At 38.3% G+C, this 17635-nt stretch overlaps 1 protein-coding gene across 2 annotated transcripts; it reads right to left on the minus strand.

Moving 5' to 3' along the window:
* Positions 1-1899: 1899 nt before the first annotated feature.
* LOC134791656 (spermatogenesis-associated protein 20) lies at positions 1900-12203 on the minus strand. 2 transcript variants are annotated; one of them, XM_063762739.1, is made up of 6 exons: positions 11935-12203; positions 8607-10241; positions 7946-8154; positions 7102-7322; positions 5774-5894; positions 1900-3544 (listed from the first exon to the last, which is right to left on the minus strand). In XM_063762739.1, the coding sequence occupies exons 1-6, from the start codon at positions 12081-12083 to the stop codon at positions 3414-3416; spliced, it is 2466 nt and encodes an 821-aa protein (XP_063618809.1). In that variant the 5' UTR covers positions 12084-12203; the 3' UTR covers positions 1900-3413. The 2 variants fall into 2 exon arrangements, with proteins under 2 accessions (XP_063618809.1, XP_063618808.1); XM_063762738.1 differs by having other exon boundaries at positions 5759-5894.
* Positions 12204-17635: the final 5432 nt, after the last annotated feature.

A 17635-nucleotide genomic window follows, 5' to 3' on the forward strand; every position in this document is an offset into this window, starting at 1 on the left:
AACATGTAATGCTTTTAGCATTTACTACACTACCGCCAAAACAAATTAATAAGTAGATGTACAAAGTTATGGAAAGAAGATTTTGTCAAAGATTTTATACAGACCGTAGAATAGGTACAACTTTCTTTAGAATTTCGTTAACAAAGTACCTACTTGTCAAGCTGATTTTTCCAAGTTGTTTTGATGTATGGCCACATAAGTAACCTAAATTTCAGTTCTATTTCAAGGTGAATAAAAACAAATACATATACATGCATACAAAATAAATGAGTATATTTAAACGGGTCACTCACGTCTTTCAAGTCGAAGATTGAAGAACCTGATGGCTGGAAAGGATAGTGAGTGGTGCAACTCATTATTTGACAAATAATGCCGTAGATTTTTTATAGTTTTTTTCGTTTAACGCAGAAATAGCGTCAATAAATAGTTATTTACGCGATTTATAAGCGATTAATTTCGTTTATGGTGTGAAATAACATACAGTCAACTATTCGATTTGTCTAAAGCGCTTTTGATGCGCCAACACAACGGTATCCAATTAAAATTTAGATGTTACGGATTCTTCGACTTTGTACACCTATTATTCAATTGGTTATGCTACTACTATATTGGTAGCTGGTAATACTAAGTATATATTATACGTAAATACTACGTATCCCCGTTACAAGCTAGGGCTTTAAATTTTCGCTTACATTTAATTTCAAGCGCACACTTTGATATCACAATACACGAAGACTAATATTTCATATTAGATTTATTTCAATCATAAATTGTATTAATGTTAATTCATTATTAGTCGCGTTAATTACCAAATAACCACTACACTACTAACAACTTTATAAACAGTATAAGTAAGTTGTTCTCGGGCCAAAATGTCAATTTTGCTGGTAATTAAAATGGTGTTGCTGCCGTACGGGTCGGCCACGACATTGCGCGACTCGCGGCGGGCGGCTGCGGCGGCAACCATAGGTTGGAGCGAGACACAGTGATCGGACCTTTCGTTCCGACCTGTTGCCGCCGCCGCCGTCGCAAGTCGCGCAATGTCGTGGCCGAGCCGATAGGGACGCAACTTAAACTCGTCCTTATTTACAGTCGAAAGCGCGGCACCTCTTGGCCCGAAAACGCTACAAATATTAATTTCAAGATCGATAAAGTATGACCTAATTCAGGGGTCGGCAGACCGAGGCTTTTTAGATCTACAAATGCAGCTTCAAGACAACAAAAAAAATTTACTCTTAGAAAACTCGGACCACTCAGTTCAGCATACAGGCTGAAATTATAACCACCAGCCATACTCTGCGTATTGCGTATAGGTTATACTGAACAACTTTTACTATGAGACCAAAAAAAAAAGGTTTCATACATTCCGGCTGATGTGATGAATAAAGGTTGTTCAGTATGACCTATATAAAGTCACTACGCAGAGTATGGCTGGTTGTTAAAATTTCACCCTGTATGTGGCTCTTTAAGATTCTTACTTGACACTGGTGATTTCTTATGCGGTTGGCTCTTCTCTTCAAAAGATTGCTAACCCCTGACCTAGTCATAGTTAAGGCATACAGTTTACACTTTAGCGACCTTGAAACTACGTACATTATTTAACGCCTGGGGCCCATTTCTCGAACGGTATTAGTCTAATATTATTAAAGGCTGATTTAGACAGCGCGCGAACTCGTATGCGATTTTAGTTACATTGCGGACTGTCGGTTACATCCAATTCAACCGACCGATCAAAACCCGCAATGGTATGAAACTCACATGCGAATTCTCGTATCGTCTAAATCAGCCCTTGTGTGTTGCCATGGTAACCCATACGACTTGACAGTTCGTGAACTAATAATATTAGTCTAATACCGTTCGAGAAATGGGCCCCTGATATCACTACATAGGTATTTAAAAAAAACTTGTAAATGTCTTGTTAGTACCTTAAATACATCTTTTAATTGACTGAGATGCGATACTGCCTTCAAGAACTTGATTTTTTAATCAAATAAGTACTTAGATATGTACCAATTTAAAGAGATTTTGACACAAAGAGAGCTAGATCGCTATATATATTTGAATTAAACATAATCGAATACGATTAATATTATGCTTTTAACACAATTATATTCGAGGAATGAAAAAAAATACTTCAATAAAAAAAAACAAAGAAAATGGCATAAAGAACATAATACGTAAATCACATTTTAGATGTAGAAATAGGTTATTATTATTTTCGTTATTAATTTATTATAAGTATATCATATTGCATGAATCCTCCTTTAAATTTTAGGATGGACTCATGCCGTTCGATTTTGAACTGTCCTTTAAAAGCATAAAGAGTATTTTCCAATTTATTAAATTTAGGTAGATCTTTTTCGTGGAAGTTACCTTGTTAATTCGACTTAAAAAAATTAATAGGTATATTTTTTTTTTTTTTTTTTTATATATTACTTCCTAGTATTTTCGACCTTCATAACAATTTGAACATGATAAGCATTACAATTAGGTACGATATTTTTAACAATTTAAGTTTTTTCAAAAGCTACAATATTATCAGGTTTTATTGTCAATTTACATAGTGCCTCTAGTAAAGTTGTGATTCAGATGCAACAAAATCACATATGTATGTTTTTATTGATTATAGTGTCGGAATATTGGACAGTCACCCGCGGGTCGTAAGGCGCCCTACGCTTCAATCGTTGGCACAACATTCAATTTTGATTCCTTTAATAGAAATGGTTGTTCCCTTTGACCGCCGATTACGGCTTAATGTATTCCAGTAAGATTTACGATGGTGAGTTATATTATATAAAATAAGCGAGGCGTTCAAATGGTTAATGACTGCTCGGAGCAGTCATGAGCCGAGCGCGCCAGAACAATCGAGTGGACATACCACTGGGTCTGGTCAACTGTTCGTTAAAGGTTCGTGTTTGCCGGTCTGCTTTGTAAACCGTTTGATAGCGAATTATAAGACAAAATAACAAAATTAAGACTTTCTCCCAGGGAGTTCTCTTCACTCCAAAAAGCGTAGTAAAAGATTCCTGAATGGAATCACGATCGTAACAAGGGTTTCCAGCGTGGAATCTTGAGTAGAAGAAATAATAGTACTACCGTACAGAACGGACACTTCCTACAAACCCGAAGTTAGACAGCGGTTCAGGGTCGAATCATGCTATCCCTTTCTAATATATGGCTCCCTAAATCCTAATCCCTTTCGGCTATTTAGGGTTGTCAAAATTCAAGTGATTATCTTATCAAGTCAAGTGGTGCCAACCCTAATAATTGCTCGGAGCAATGCTGAGCCGAACGGAACCGAGTTCGTCCGAAGTCAGGAGTGTCTCCCCACTGGTTGTTGGTTCAATGGTTCCAAAATTCGATTTTGATTCCGCTACGCAAGACAGAAACGGTATGTAATATGAGTGAGGCGGTTAGTTAGTGGCTGGCTGCTCATCCAACAATGTCTCGAGCTGTTTGACGTCGGTGACGGGCAGCGAGCAAGCGTAGCGCCGGCACACGTAGGCCGTGGGCGTGTCACCCACTGGTCTGATGCGGGACAGCACTGAAACATAATACCCACATTTGTATTCTACTTACATATTAAATGGCTGGAGGCGGAGCGTGGTTTACAAGAGGAGTAAGAATTTGAACCTCATATAGTAGATACATTTCATATTTAAGAGGCAGCGCTGCACAGGGCCGCGTTATTCGTACCTACAAGGGACACATTTCTTGAACGATAGTCCACATGCTATCATTTTGTATGAGTCACTGCATTGGTCCCAAAATTAGTAGGTTATATATTATTCTAGAAATTGGCCCCTCTATTTATTTCTTAGTCACCCATCCTACAGCAGACACATCAGTGGCGTGCCTACGGTTTCGGGGTAAAGCAAGCCAAAAGATATGTTTTCGTAATAAATGACCAATCTCACTTTGAACATGAAGAATGAATGAATTTGCTAGCGTAAGTATTGCGGCGAGCTATCAAAGCGCACAGGGCATACTAGGTACTACTATAACTACTAGATAGAATTTTACAAACATATCAGAGGGCCTACCTTCTTTCTCTGTTACTCTAATTACGCCTTAATTGGAGTAAACCAACAATCCTTGTGTTTTGTAAACGGCTGTACAAAATTTTCTCTTAATGCGACTGACTTTTCTGAGAATACACAAGTCGGGTGTTGGTTTTGGCGCTGACATGATATCCCGTTTTTCTACAAAGTTTAACGATTTTACCTTGCCTTCGTTGAGTAATATTATGTGGACGCATCTCATACCGTCACAAGGAACAACTTCATCAATTGTTTACACTTATAAACGGCACAACAAACCAACATATCCACATTCACTACTTAATTCAAATTCACTTAAATAAATTATGCTTTCGGCCTTTCGTTACTTCAGACTAGACTAAATAATAATACACTTGAAGTAAACGCGTGCCCGTGCAAACTTATGCAGCTAACTTCACACCAAAAGCCAGGCTTAAATCGCCTTATAAAATTGCTATACATACCAACAAATAGTTACATCGTTCTAAGGCGGTTTGTAGGCTAAGAGCGTCTAGAGTGCGACGAAAAAGCAAGCCCGGTTGCAAGCCAACGAGTGCGAGCAGGATAGCTAGAACATTCTACGCCTGATTTCTTTCGCGCGGACGAGTCGCCCCCACGGAAAAAATTTGCAACACGCTGGCGCCGCGGTCCGCGCGCTGTTGCTTGAATTTAATAATACTAATATTTAATTTGGCGCGCGGTTTAAAAATAATCTATATTGATTATTGATCTTATCACTACGTAATTTCGGTAAGGCAACTAAGGCAAGCCCGGCTTTTGGGCTTGTATGGAAGTACCGCCACTGAGACACATATGCGACTATATTATATCGGCTATTCTGCACTTGTTATTCACTACGCCAGTGGTGAAATATTTGTCTTAAAGCGTTGTCTATGTGTATAAATAGAGTCGGACCAAGAATAGTCTGCAGCGGATTTGATAGCCCATGCAGTGCAAGTGTCATAATTTCATAGAAGTTTGACGTTTAAAATGATACTTGCACTGCGTGGGCTATCAAAATCGCTGCAGACTTTTCGCGGTCTGACTCTAGATATGTAGGTAACTCAATTTAAAAGATTTTAAGAAGTCCAACGCCTAAGCAGTTTTCGGCACCCCACGCCCAAGAGTCTATGTATTTAAGTTCGAACTCATTTACGCGGGAATTAAAAAAATGGTTCCTCTCCCACGCTTTTTATAGCCTGAATGAATTCTACAATTTATTATTATGATTCAATTTACATTCAACATAACATTTAATGTATCAAATTTAATTACATTTTTTATGTATACTCGTATAAGGTATATTGTAAAATTAATTGACATATTTAACAATTTGACACTAACCGAAACTGTAATAATAATCTAATGTGTAACCATAAACTGTAGTAATCTATCTTATGTAAATAAAATTGTGACGTGTAATATGTAATAATATTATAAATAACTGAGTATGAGTATGAGTATGTATTTATATAATTTATTTTATTATTCAAATAAAATAAAATTTATATTAAATAAAAATATATATTTTTTATTTTAAATATATATTTTATATAAAAATATATTCACATATATATCGTCGTTTAATACCCCAAGCCTTATTGAGCTTACTGTGGGACTGGGTCGATCTGTGTAAATGTGTATAACAAAAAAAAGACATGCCAAGTGAAGTAGTGAATCAGGGAGACAGTGAGTGTGCAGCAGTAGCGGACACTCACGTATGTCGGACATACCGGCGGGCGAGTCGGCGGCGGGGTCGGCCACGGCCAGCACGCGGCCGGGCAGCAGCCGCGAGCGGACCACTCGCACCAGCTCCAGCGTGCGCGGGTCCGAGCAGCCGCCGGCTATCAGCACCTGGAATCACACACTTCTGAATTACCGTTTTTTTAGTGATTCATGGATTATAAATATGCAAAGACGGCGCATTTAGGCTATTGGACAGGCTTGAATTTCAGGTTTTAAGTGAAATTCACCGATTTCTTGCTGATAACAAAGTAAAGAACTCGTCGCTCACTTTTGAAAATTTGTATCATATTTTTCGTAATAACCAATAAGTAGAGATGTAGGCGAATTGATCAGTCTGTGCGCGAACGCCATGAGTAGTTTCGCCGTCTTATCTACTCTAACTATTGAAGTAACCATGGATAAGCCTTTTTATAAGGAGCATAAAATCTACAAATGTAGCTGAGGTGGCGAGTCGTTATATACGTGCAGATATCGTCTCGGGCGGAGCCTTAAGCGAGTTGGTGAGTCTATGCGCAAACGCCCCAAGTAATCGCCTGGCCATGTCGCTTTATTGTCGCGATCGTCCACAGCGCTCTTACAGTTATAATAAACCTTATTACAAGAAGAATAGGGACAATAAATGTAAGTATCAGGTACTTGGTGGGTGAATCATTGTAAAACATGAGAGCAGACATCATCTCTGGCAGAGCTGTAGGCGAGTTGGTCAGTCTATGCGTAATATATTAGTATGTATGTGAGAATTATGTAGTAGTATATTCATTGTATATATTTTATTATTTTTATCTGTGTATTGTATATGTAGTTTATTATGTTTTTCAGTTGTTTGCAATAGTTCCTAATTGAATTCTCTTACTCTTCTTCTTGCACCATTTTTATTACATCTCTGTTTAGCCCTATGGTTGACTGGTAGAGAATGCCTTTAGGCATTAAGTCCGCCATTTGTACATTTTATTTGTATTTTGTGCAATAAAGTTTAAATAAATAAATAAATAAATAAATAAACGCCACAAGTAATCGCCTGACCATGTCGCGCTCCCAGTCTCCGCCTTCGCTGCTCTTACTGTTGTGGTTACGGCCCATAAATCTAATTACAAAGAGCATTAGGTACCTGCGTTGGCGAGTCGTTATAAAACATGAGAGCAGATATCATCTCTGACAGAGCTGTAGGCGAGTTGGTCAATTTATGCGCGAACGCCGTAAGTAATCGCCTGGCCATATCACGGTCTTTGTCGCCGCCTTCCGAAGCAGCGCTCTTACTGTTGTAGACCTTAGATACTTACCATTGGAAACCTTACAATCATACAGACTAATTTACCTGTGTTGGTGAATCATTGTAAAACATGAGAGCAGACATCATCTCCGGCAGAGCTGTAGGCGAGTTGGTCAGTCTATGCGCGAACGTCGTAAGTAGTCGCCTGGCCATATCGCGCTCTTTGTCGCCGCCTTCCGAAGCGGTGCTCTTGTCGGCATAGGCGGCGAGACGCTGCAGGTTGTGGCAGGCGACGCTGTTGCCACAGGGCTCGGCGCCGTCGTGGTCTGGAAATTATAAAATATAGCGTTTTAAATAGTTTATTAACCTTTTCGACGCCGTGTCAAACACAAAAGCTATCATTAGGACGCCACGTCACCGAAGTGTCAAAACTGAAATTGAACTTTATGCTTATGCACGTAGGTCTATGTTGCTCTATGGTCCGTGACCGATTCCGAATCGGTCTTTGGCGTTGGACCTGCGGTGCGGATATATCGGTCATTGGCGTCCAAAAGGTTAATGTTACTTGCCGCTGTTTGCCGGACAATGGCACAGGTCACAGTAAGCTTCCACGATTATCGTAATGGATCACAAATATCGAGCGATATTAACTTTCAATATTAATATTTAACTTTAAATTGGTTAAATACTAATTATATTTATATTTTTGATGTTTCAATGGAGTTTTCTTGCTTTGCTTAATTAAGCTTTTATTTCCAACAGTTAATATGCAATAAAGAAAAATATCTTGCCATGCAAACAGCATTTTGACAGGTGTCTTAATCTGAAACATCAGTTGTGCCATCTGAATTTAGAGTAATCTTTAGAGTATTACATGACACAATTCCTCTTCTTTCTTCTTTTATTGCTTTGATGTCATTTTATATACGTTTATGTTTAAAAGCCTCACCTTCTTTCAGTCTCAGCACAACACTCTCATCTCCCTCCGAAGTGCTAAAGTACCCGCCGTTCGCCTCATCCCAGAACAATTCATCCTGTTTCTTCTGCAGCTCGCGCGCCCAGTTCAGCCAGCAGAGGTCCAGTGATGCTTCATACAGGTCCAGGAGACCTTTCACCAGAAACGCGTAGTCGTCTAAGAATCCTTCGATCGGTCTTTCTCTGAAAGTTAATGAAGATTTATCTTTCGAGCACCAGATTTTGAATGACTGCCAGAAAATTACGACTATGGGGGACTTCGCACTTGAAGAGACAAATTTGTAGAACAATAAATAAAAGTGGGAACATTCTCTTCAGTTTTCACTTAACAGTCACCTGAGGTCTGAGGAGTCAACTGGGAATCACCAACAACATAGGTAGCATTCTTCTGTTGTAAAACTCGTGTAGGTCACTTTATATAACACTATTTTGCATCTGCTAGTGTTACGGTTATTATTTCTAGCAAAGCAGAGTTTCTAAAGAGACATATTGAGCTTAATTAAAGACAAACGCAGGTTGGAAATTAACAAATTAAATCATCTAAAACATTATAGTGCCTTTTCATCATCCTCATTAGATCCTCGTTCAACAGTTTACTACAACATTAGGAACGCAAGTGGGATATTTGTACTTACATCTGAGCAACTGATCCATCATCTGCCCTGTAGCAAGAATGAAGCAATTTCTTACTTTCTGGATCATATAAGTACTTTTTAATGAAATTTGCAGTTTTAATAGCATCTTCAACATATTCCTTTTCTCCCAAACCTTGTCCGGCTTGAGCCAAACCAGAGATCATCAGGCCGTTCCATGAGCACAGCATTTTGCTGTCAAGATGTGGCCTCGGTCTCTCTTGACGGGCCTCATACAAGATCTCAGTACATTCCTTAATCACTTGATTAAACTGCTCCATAGACAATCCAAACTTTTTAGCAGTGTCTTCTTTACTGCCATAAACAATAAACATGTTCTTCCCTTTGAGTTCTCCATGAGGATCACTGTCTGGTGAAATATTGCCATCTTCTTCGACACTGAAGTAGTGACAGAAAATATCCATGTAAGGTATATCATTGATAGTTTTCTCAATAAGGAGTGACTCAATTTCTATATATTCCCAAACACAAAATGCTCCTTCCTTCTTATGAGGAGCCCCATGCACTGGATAAGAATCAGCATCCTCAGCACTATAAAAACCGCCTTGTACATGTCTCAGATCTCTATTCACGTATTTAATTATATCACGAACGACATCAGCGTAAAATTCGTCTTTAGTCGCAAGATAAGCATCCGTATAAGCGCATGCGAGTTGTGCCTGGTCATACAACATCTTTTCAAAATGGGGCACATGCCAGTCATTGTCAACAGAGTATCGAGCAAATCCACTAGAGATGTGATCATGGATACCACCCTTGGCAATCTTAGTTAGGGTGTGCAAGCACATCTCTAAGCATTGCTTTCCTACACGATTTGATTTATCTCGAGCATAGAAGTGAAAGAGGAAGTTGAAAATTGAACAATTCGGAAATTTTGGAGCCATACCGAATCCACCAAAATGGGGTTCAAAGTTAGCAATGTATTTCTGCACACACTTGTTCCATGTCGCTTCCCCAGGTACGGATGGCGACAATTCAGGATCACGTTTGGATAAGTTTTGAAGAGCATCCATTATAGCAACGCCTGCCTGTTTGAATTGCTCAGTATTTTCTTTCCACTTTTTAGCAAGTGACAAAAGAATAGTTTTAAAGCCAGGGCGACCATACTTGTTTTCAGGAGGGAAATATGTTCCTCCGGTGACTGGCAGCAAGTCAGGAGTGAGGAATACAGACATGGGCCAGCCGCCACTGCCAGTGGTAGCTGTTATAAACAGCATATAAACTCTGTCTATATCTGGCCTTTCCTCACGATCCACCTTAATATTGATATAGTTTTCATTCATAATTTTGGCAACTTCTTCATTTTCGAATGATTCTTTCTCCATCACATGGCACCAATGGCAAGTGGAGTATCCTATAGACAGGAAGATGAGTTTGTTTTCTTTCTTGGCTTTGTCAAATGCTTCCTGGGACCATGGGTACCATTGCACTGGGTTGTGAGCATGCTGAAGCAAATATGGAGACTTCTCGGACACAAGAGCATTGGTATGTTTTGGCACTTCAATGGGATTGGATTCAGTGGTTGGTGTGGTCATTTTTATTATGTTGTCACTGAAGCTTCTTGTGAGTTGAGGGGAAACAACTGGAAGCTGATTGTTTTGACCGAATGTAGAGATTCTGTAAGGAAAAATGTATGAATTAGACTTTCATATGGCGTCATAATCATTTTAGAATTTTTGATTGGGAAGACCGTTATAGGGCAAAACCTTTCTTATTTGTTTACATACTTCGCTCAGACACAGAAAGGTAGGGCTCTGCTCCACTAAACTTCTGTAAATGGGATTGGCCCATCTCTAGTACAAACGCAAAGTTTTAAAAGTGACAAAAGAGCTTGTAATTGGTCTTCCATACATTGAACAGTTCAAATATGTTTAATTTATTATAAAACTGATACAAAATTAAAGCTTGAGTCATTGTTTTGACATGACTGTGATAAGGAGCATAAATTATTATACATGCACTTTCACTTTGTAGTTTGATAAGATTAGTGATTTGATGTACTTATTTTATACTTAAACATACTATGTATATAAGTATGTATTTATCTATATAAGTAGGTATATCGTCGCCTAGCAGCCATAGTACAAGCTTTGCTTAGTTTGGGGCTAGGTTGATCTGTGTAAGATGTCCCCTAATATTTGTTATATTTATTATTATTATTTGTATCTCCGTTTCAAAACTCTCGGGTCTTTTGAGCCCGGTCATTTATAAGGCGTGCGTGGGGATATGGATCCAACACGTAGAGGCCGTTTGGAGAAGTTTGATGTCATGTAGAACACGTGCTGGAACCCATTCACGGATACATCAATAGATACCCGTGAACCGGTTTCAGCAGGCATTGGAAACTATTGTAAAGAATATGGACAGAGTACTGGTCTATGGTTTAAGTTTGGATGGAAAAAAGACTGGACTATTGCAAAGAGGTCCGGACACCTGCCATAACATTGCTTGCACAAGTTATCGAGGCAAGCGATGACTCGCCACTCGTTAGATGGGCACCTGATGCGCCATCGTAAAGCTTATTATTATTATTATACTTGATCTAAAATCACTACATCTTATAAAACTGAGTTCCCACCGCATGTTCTGTCTGTCTGTATGTTTGTGATAAACTCAAAAACCATTAAATGGTTAATTAATTGGTTTTCACCTATCAATATAAGTGATTCTTGAGGAAGGTTCAGGGGTACAATTTGATAAGGTTTCCCCATAAGAAGCCAGAACAGGTTGCTGGTTTACTTATAAATTAATAGGAACAGTTGCAATGAGATCTATTGAAGTGGCTGAGGTGCTCAAAAATATATGAACACTCACTCTAACGCCTTGGCAATAGAGGAGTGTTCAGATATTTGTGAACACCTTGGCCGCTCCAATATATTTGATGGCGACTGTACATACATCTAGTTACATAGTCCATAATGTGTTATGTTGTGCTCTGGATATCTGCAGTACCTAAACTCAAAAAGCTATAAATGGATAATCCTTTTAAAGTGAAACATAAAAAAACATGATAGAGCACATTTTGATAAAGTCATTAATTCAATACAAAATATTGTAAGTTTAGCACTCAAGGTTAAGCTTGCATAACGTTTTTACGATGACATGAACCTGATTACATATTAATAATGCAAGCGCCTTTCTCTTTCCTAACTAAGCTCACACATAGTATCGCTATCATAACATGTAAACATTTTAAACAAGGTCAAAACTGTTTTCCTGCAGTCTATTTTTAGTCTGCCACAGAAAGCCAAATATGCATAAAGAAACGCATATTTGTTTAAAATTATGCATTTACTACCCAATCACGTACCTTTTCGACAAATTTATATCGCGATGAGAGCACACCGGGTTCACAATATGCGGCTCCTTGGTAGTGTTTTGATTCAAGTTGATACTCTTCAATCTGTTGTCCCCTGTCGACAAACGCCGCAGCAACAACACTGTCCGTCCATTAGGCATAATAAAACAAAACAACGACGATTACGGCAAAAACAATAGAGATATCATCGAGTTCTATTGCTTATATAATTTTGTTTTGATTCTGCACTGCGCCAATAAATACGCAAAACGCGAAGAAAAATTCTTGACGTCTAACATTCAGTGTTGCTTGCTAAAATAAATGTGTCGAATCCATAGATGGTAGGATCCTATAGACGTGGCATACGCGTGCCTCCGTGAGGGACAAAACATACGCAATGCGACACTATGATTGGTCGAATTTATTTGTTCCCCCCATAATCCACACTAAATTTACGGTGGGGAATAAAAAAAATGTGAGACTGTGACAAGGACAAACAATAATAGCGCTTTCGCTGTTACTCCTACTAGTCCTACCAAGGGCCCAACGTTTTCTGTTCTCTTTCACGGCGCAGCAACTAGTATCATTTCTCTCTCCTCGCTCTTTTAAAAATGCCAAAATGTTTGTCAAAAAAGGACAACCATACTGTTGACAAGATGGACTTCAAATCAAGTGTTGCCTTTTTTGATGCGCCCAGGCTGTGTATGTGTGCGTAAAAGCGTATATGTGTGCTCTTTTAGGGATGTGAAAAGTCGATTTTAATCATGTTATATATCGATCCGATAGCCTACACCATCCTTGAATCCATCAACAAACTTCGTACACTAAATAGGGAAGTGATTGTACAGTGGATACCTTCTCATGTTGGCATCATGGGTAACGAGGAGGCTGACCGTGTTGAGGTTTATGGGCTTTTTAATTTAAAGAACGTATGACTCCGCACATAGATTATTTTATTTTATATTAAAACACAAGAATTACATGTTTAATGTTTTACATATTTTTCAGAAAGCGGGGCGAGTGACGTGTGTCAATGCTCATTTGTTTGTTCATAGACTAACCAAAGACAATCTCAACACTCCTCCTCAAATTTAACTTTGAATTAAAATTAAATTTGCTACATAGTACACTTCATACTGAAAACCACTTAAATTAAAATTATAATTTAAGTTTATATTAATAAAATAAATTTGCGTTTTAGTAAGCTTTTGCTAAAACAGCTTTAAATTAATGAGACATTTTCACTTTAAAAATAATTAAAATAAAATTAATTATTTAGTATACTGCTTACTAAAAGCATTTTGAAATATTATGACAATGTTAATTGACACTTAAATGATGGTCAGATAACATTACCATTAATTAATATAACATTAACATAAGATACTATTTAATCTAGTTATCAAAGAAAATATCCATCAACTGGACTAAGTATCCATTGACTGGACTATATTAGCATAAGAATTGGTTGACAAAATAATTAAATTTTTCTTTACATAAACTTTTTGTCATTAAATCAGCTAAATTTCCATTTGTGTGTACATACTCTATGTTGATGATGTTCTTTTCCACAAGATCTTTAAGGAAATGAGCCCTAATGTCAATATGCTTGGTTCGCTTTGAATTTTCATAACTTTTTGACATAGAAATAGCTCCAATATTATCAACGAATAGAGTAGCTTTACTACTAAGTCCTAGGTGTTCGCTTAAACCTTTGATGTTCACCATCTCTTGCGCTGTAGCTGCTGCTGAAATGTATTCCGATTCGGCAGTGCTCAGGGCAACACAGGACTGCTTCTTGGAGAACCAGGATATGGGGTTTGCTCCATGTAGAATGATGCCTCCGCTCACACTCTTCCTGTCATTCTAGTCCGGTGGCCGGCTGCATGAAACAAACCTCATCAAAAAATAGAATATACCTACCCTGTAGAGGTACCTGACATTTAGTAGCTTCCAACGCACTTGGTCGGCCTAGGCTTAACCTGGCAGATTTTGTACAAATGGCAAAAACGTTGGACAAAAATTCATCAAAAAAAACCTCATCGAAAAATAGAATGAAACTTGTATGGTAGGATACCTGACCTTGAGGACAGTAAAAAAAAATTGGTCGGCCTCACCTTAGCCTGGCAGTTTTTGCAGTCCGACCAGATTTATTGGGTCACGTGAGAGCTACAATTTACTTCATCGAAAAATAGAATGAAACAAACGGATTATAATAGCTAAAATAAGCCTGTTGACGTATGTCTTGGTCGGCCTCACCTTAACCTGGCAGTTTTTGCAGTCCGACCAAATTTATAAAAAAATCATCAAACATTTTTTATCGAAAAATCGTATGAAACTGGTATGGTACGATGGCTGCCTTTGAGGACAGTAAAAAAAAAGTGGTCGGCCAAATCCTGTGTTGGCAGGTTCCTGTGTCCGACCAATTTTGTGGTACCACGTGAGAGCTACAATTTTACCTCATCGAAAAATAGAATGAAACAAACGGATTATAATAGCTAAAATAAGCCTGTTGACGTATGTCTTGGTCGGCCTCACCTTAACCTGGCAGTTTTTGCAGTCCGACCAAATTTATAAAAAAAACATCAAAAATTTTTTATCGAAAAATCGTATGAAACTTGTATGGTACGATAGCTGCCTTTGAGGACAGTAAAAAAAAAGTGGTTGGTCAAATCCTGTGTTGGCAGGTTCCTGTGTCCGACCAATTTTGTGGTACCACGTGAGAGCTACAATTTACCTCATCGAAAAATAGAATGAAACAAACGGATTATAATAGCTAAAATAAGCCTGTTGACGTATGTCTTGGTCGGCCTCACCTTAACCTGGCAGTTTTTGCAGTCCGACCAAATTTATAAAAAAATCATCAAAAATTTTTTTATCGAAAAATCATATGAAACGTGTATGGTACGATAGCTGCCTTTGAGGACAGTAAAAAAAAACCGGGCAAGTGCGAGTCGGACTCGCGCACGAAGGGTTCCGTACCATAATGCAAAAAAAAAAAACAAAAAGAAAGCAAAAAAAAAACGGTCACCCATCCAAATACTGACCACTCCCGACGTTGCTTAACTTTGGTCAAAAATCACGTTTGTTGTATGGGAGCCCCATTTAAATCTTTATTTTATTCTGTTTTTAGTATTTGTTGTTATAGCGGCAAAAGAAATACATCATCTGTGAAAATTTCAACTGTCTAGCTATCACGGTTCGTGAGATACAGCCTGGTGACAGACGGACGGACGGACGGACGGACGGACGGACGGACGGACAGCGAAGTCTTAGTAATAGGGTCCCGTTTTACCCTTTGGGTACGGAACCCTAAAAAAGTGGTCGGCCAAATCCTGTGTTGGCAGGTTCCTGTGTCCGACCAATTTTGTGGTACCACGTGAGAGCTACAATTTACCTCATCGAAAAATAGAATGTAACAAACGGATTATAATACCTAAAATAAACCTGTTGACGTATGGCTTGGTCGGTCTCACCGTAGCCTGGCAGTTTTTGCAGTCCGACCAAATTTGTGGTACCACGTGACAGCTACAATTTACCTCATCGAAAATAGGATGAAAAAAAAAAACGGATTATAATAGCTAAAATAAACCTGTTGTCGTATGGCTTGTTACGGACGGCTTTCATAAATTCAATGTGGCAGTGTGCGGCAGAATCCACTTGCATCAAATTTGATGCAACACATTGTGGCTGGACATTAAGAGATGAAATGTATAAGATCAAATGGTTTGAAGGACACATAACGCCTTTGCGAGTCGAAGAAATAACAATAGATAAGTCGGAGTCTGGGGAAAGTTCGTCAGACTTCGACTCCGAAGATGATTATGATTAACAGTAATTATTAACAATAAAAGGGTTATTCCCACTAGTTACCACCAAGTTCTTATCAGTGGTAACTACTGGGAATTATTTTCCCACCTTTTACCACTGGTAACTACTGGGAAAAAAAATTCCTAGTAGTTACCACCAACTCGGTTTGGTGGTACCTACTGGGAATTTTTATTCCCAGTAATTACCACTGGTAAAAGGTGGGAATTTCTTTTCTACAAACCGAGCTTCGAAGGAGAAATGTTACAGTTGATGGAAAAAAGGCTGATTTGATGCAAAGATAATCACTTAATATATGTGAGGTTATCTTGTGTATTTTACCGTTTATTAAAATTTTGGAAGGCTCACGCGCAGTTTTTCCTCTTATATTACAAGTGTTCGATTGAAAACTAAGCTTTGGTGTATACCTGGATCACCTGCATGTACAAGAAGGCGTTTCATATACGCCCGCCCATCAGATACGTACACAAAGTCATGATGCGTATGGAATACAGCATGTGTGGCCAAGCCATTATGCCCTAAATTATGTACTACTTCGTTAAAACTTAGCTTACCTGTGTATTTACTCTTTCCAAAATATTTATCTTCCTTAAAATGCAGCCTACACAAACGGTCTTTGTCATTTGCCTTAGTTTTTGGTACTCAAAGCTTTTTCTTACCGATTTATGCATATCGGGTCCTTGGGAAAAAAGGGAGATTCTATAGGTATATTTCCACAATTTGTCGCACACTATTGCAGTATTGTGGAGAAAAAAAAACATACAACAGAATTGATAACCTCCTCCTTTGGTATTTGGAAGTCGGTTAAAAAAGGAGAATGTTTACAATTTATTGGAAACAATGTATGTGATTTGACAGTGACAGCAACTCCACTATGGAGGCGCCACCTGGCGTGATAAAATGTCAGTTATGCCTCCTCATTCTATCTGTAGTGGAAAAGTAGGATATACGATTCAAAACTTGTCAAAAATCGATGAAAACCTTTTTATTTTTGACATCTGTGAGACATCATCTCAACGTAAGTGTTACTCTGAAACCACGTCAGTAGTTAGAAAACGTTATTTAGATATTAGATAGATTTATGAATAAAATTTGAACTGAATGTTTTCTTTTTTTTTAAAGCCCTCTAAGACCTCCATGGACTCATTTACTTATGACTTTTTGCAGTTAGCATTATTAAGTTAAGTTCAAGCTGTGAAGAAACCATATTTTCAATATAGAAATTATTATTCTTTATAAATGTGGTCGGACTGCAAAAACTGCCTGGCTAAGGTGAGGCCGACCAAGACATACGTCAACAGGCTTATTTTAGCTATTATAATCCGTTTGTTTCATTCTATTTTTCGATGAGGTAAATTGTAGCTCTCACGTGGTACCACAAAATTGGTCGGACACAGGAACCTGCCAACACAGGATTTGGCCGACCACTTTTTTTTTACTGTCCTCAAAGGCAGCTATTGTACCATACAAGTTTCATACGATTTTGCGATAAAAATTTTTTGATGATTTTTGTATAAATTTGGTCGGACTGCAAAAACTGCCAGGTTAAGGTGAGGCCGACCAAAACATACGTCAACAGGCTTATTTTAGCTATTATAATCCGTTTGTTTCATTCTATTTTTCGATGAGGTAAATTGTAGCTCTCACGTGGTACCACAAAATTGGTCGGACACAGGAACCTGCCAACACAGGATTTGGCCGACCACTTTTTTTTTACTGTCCTCAAAGGCAGCTATCGTACCATACAAGTTTCATACGATTTTTCGATAAAAATTTTTTGATGTTTTTTTTATAAATTTGGTCGGACTGCAAAAACTGCCAGGTTAAGGTGAGGCCGACCAAGACATACGTCAACAGGCTTATTTTAGCTATTATAATCCGTTTG

This window comes from Cydia splendana, chromosome 6, assembly GCF_910591565.1.
Source record: "Cydia splendana chromosome 6, ilCydSple1.2, whole genome shotgun sequence".
Classification (NCBI taxonomy): Eukaryota; Metazoa; Arthropoda; class Insecta; order Lepidoptera; family Tortricidae; genus Cydia; species Cydia splendana.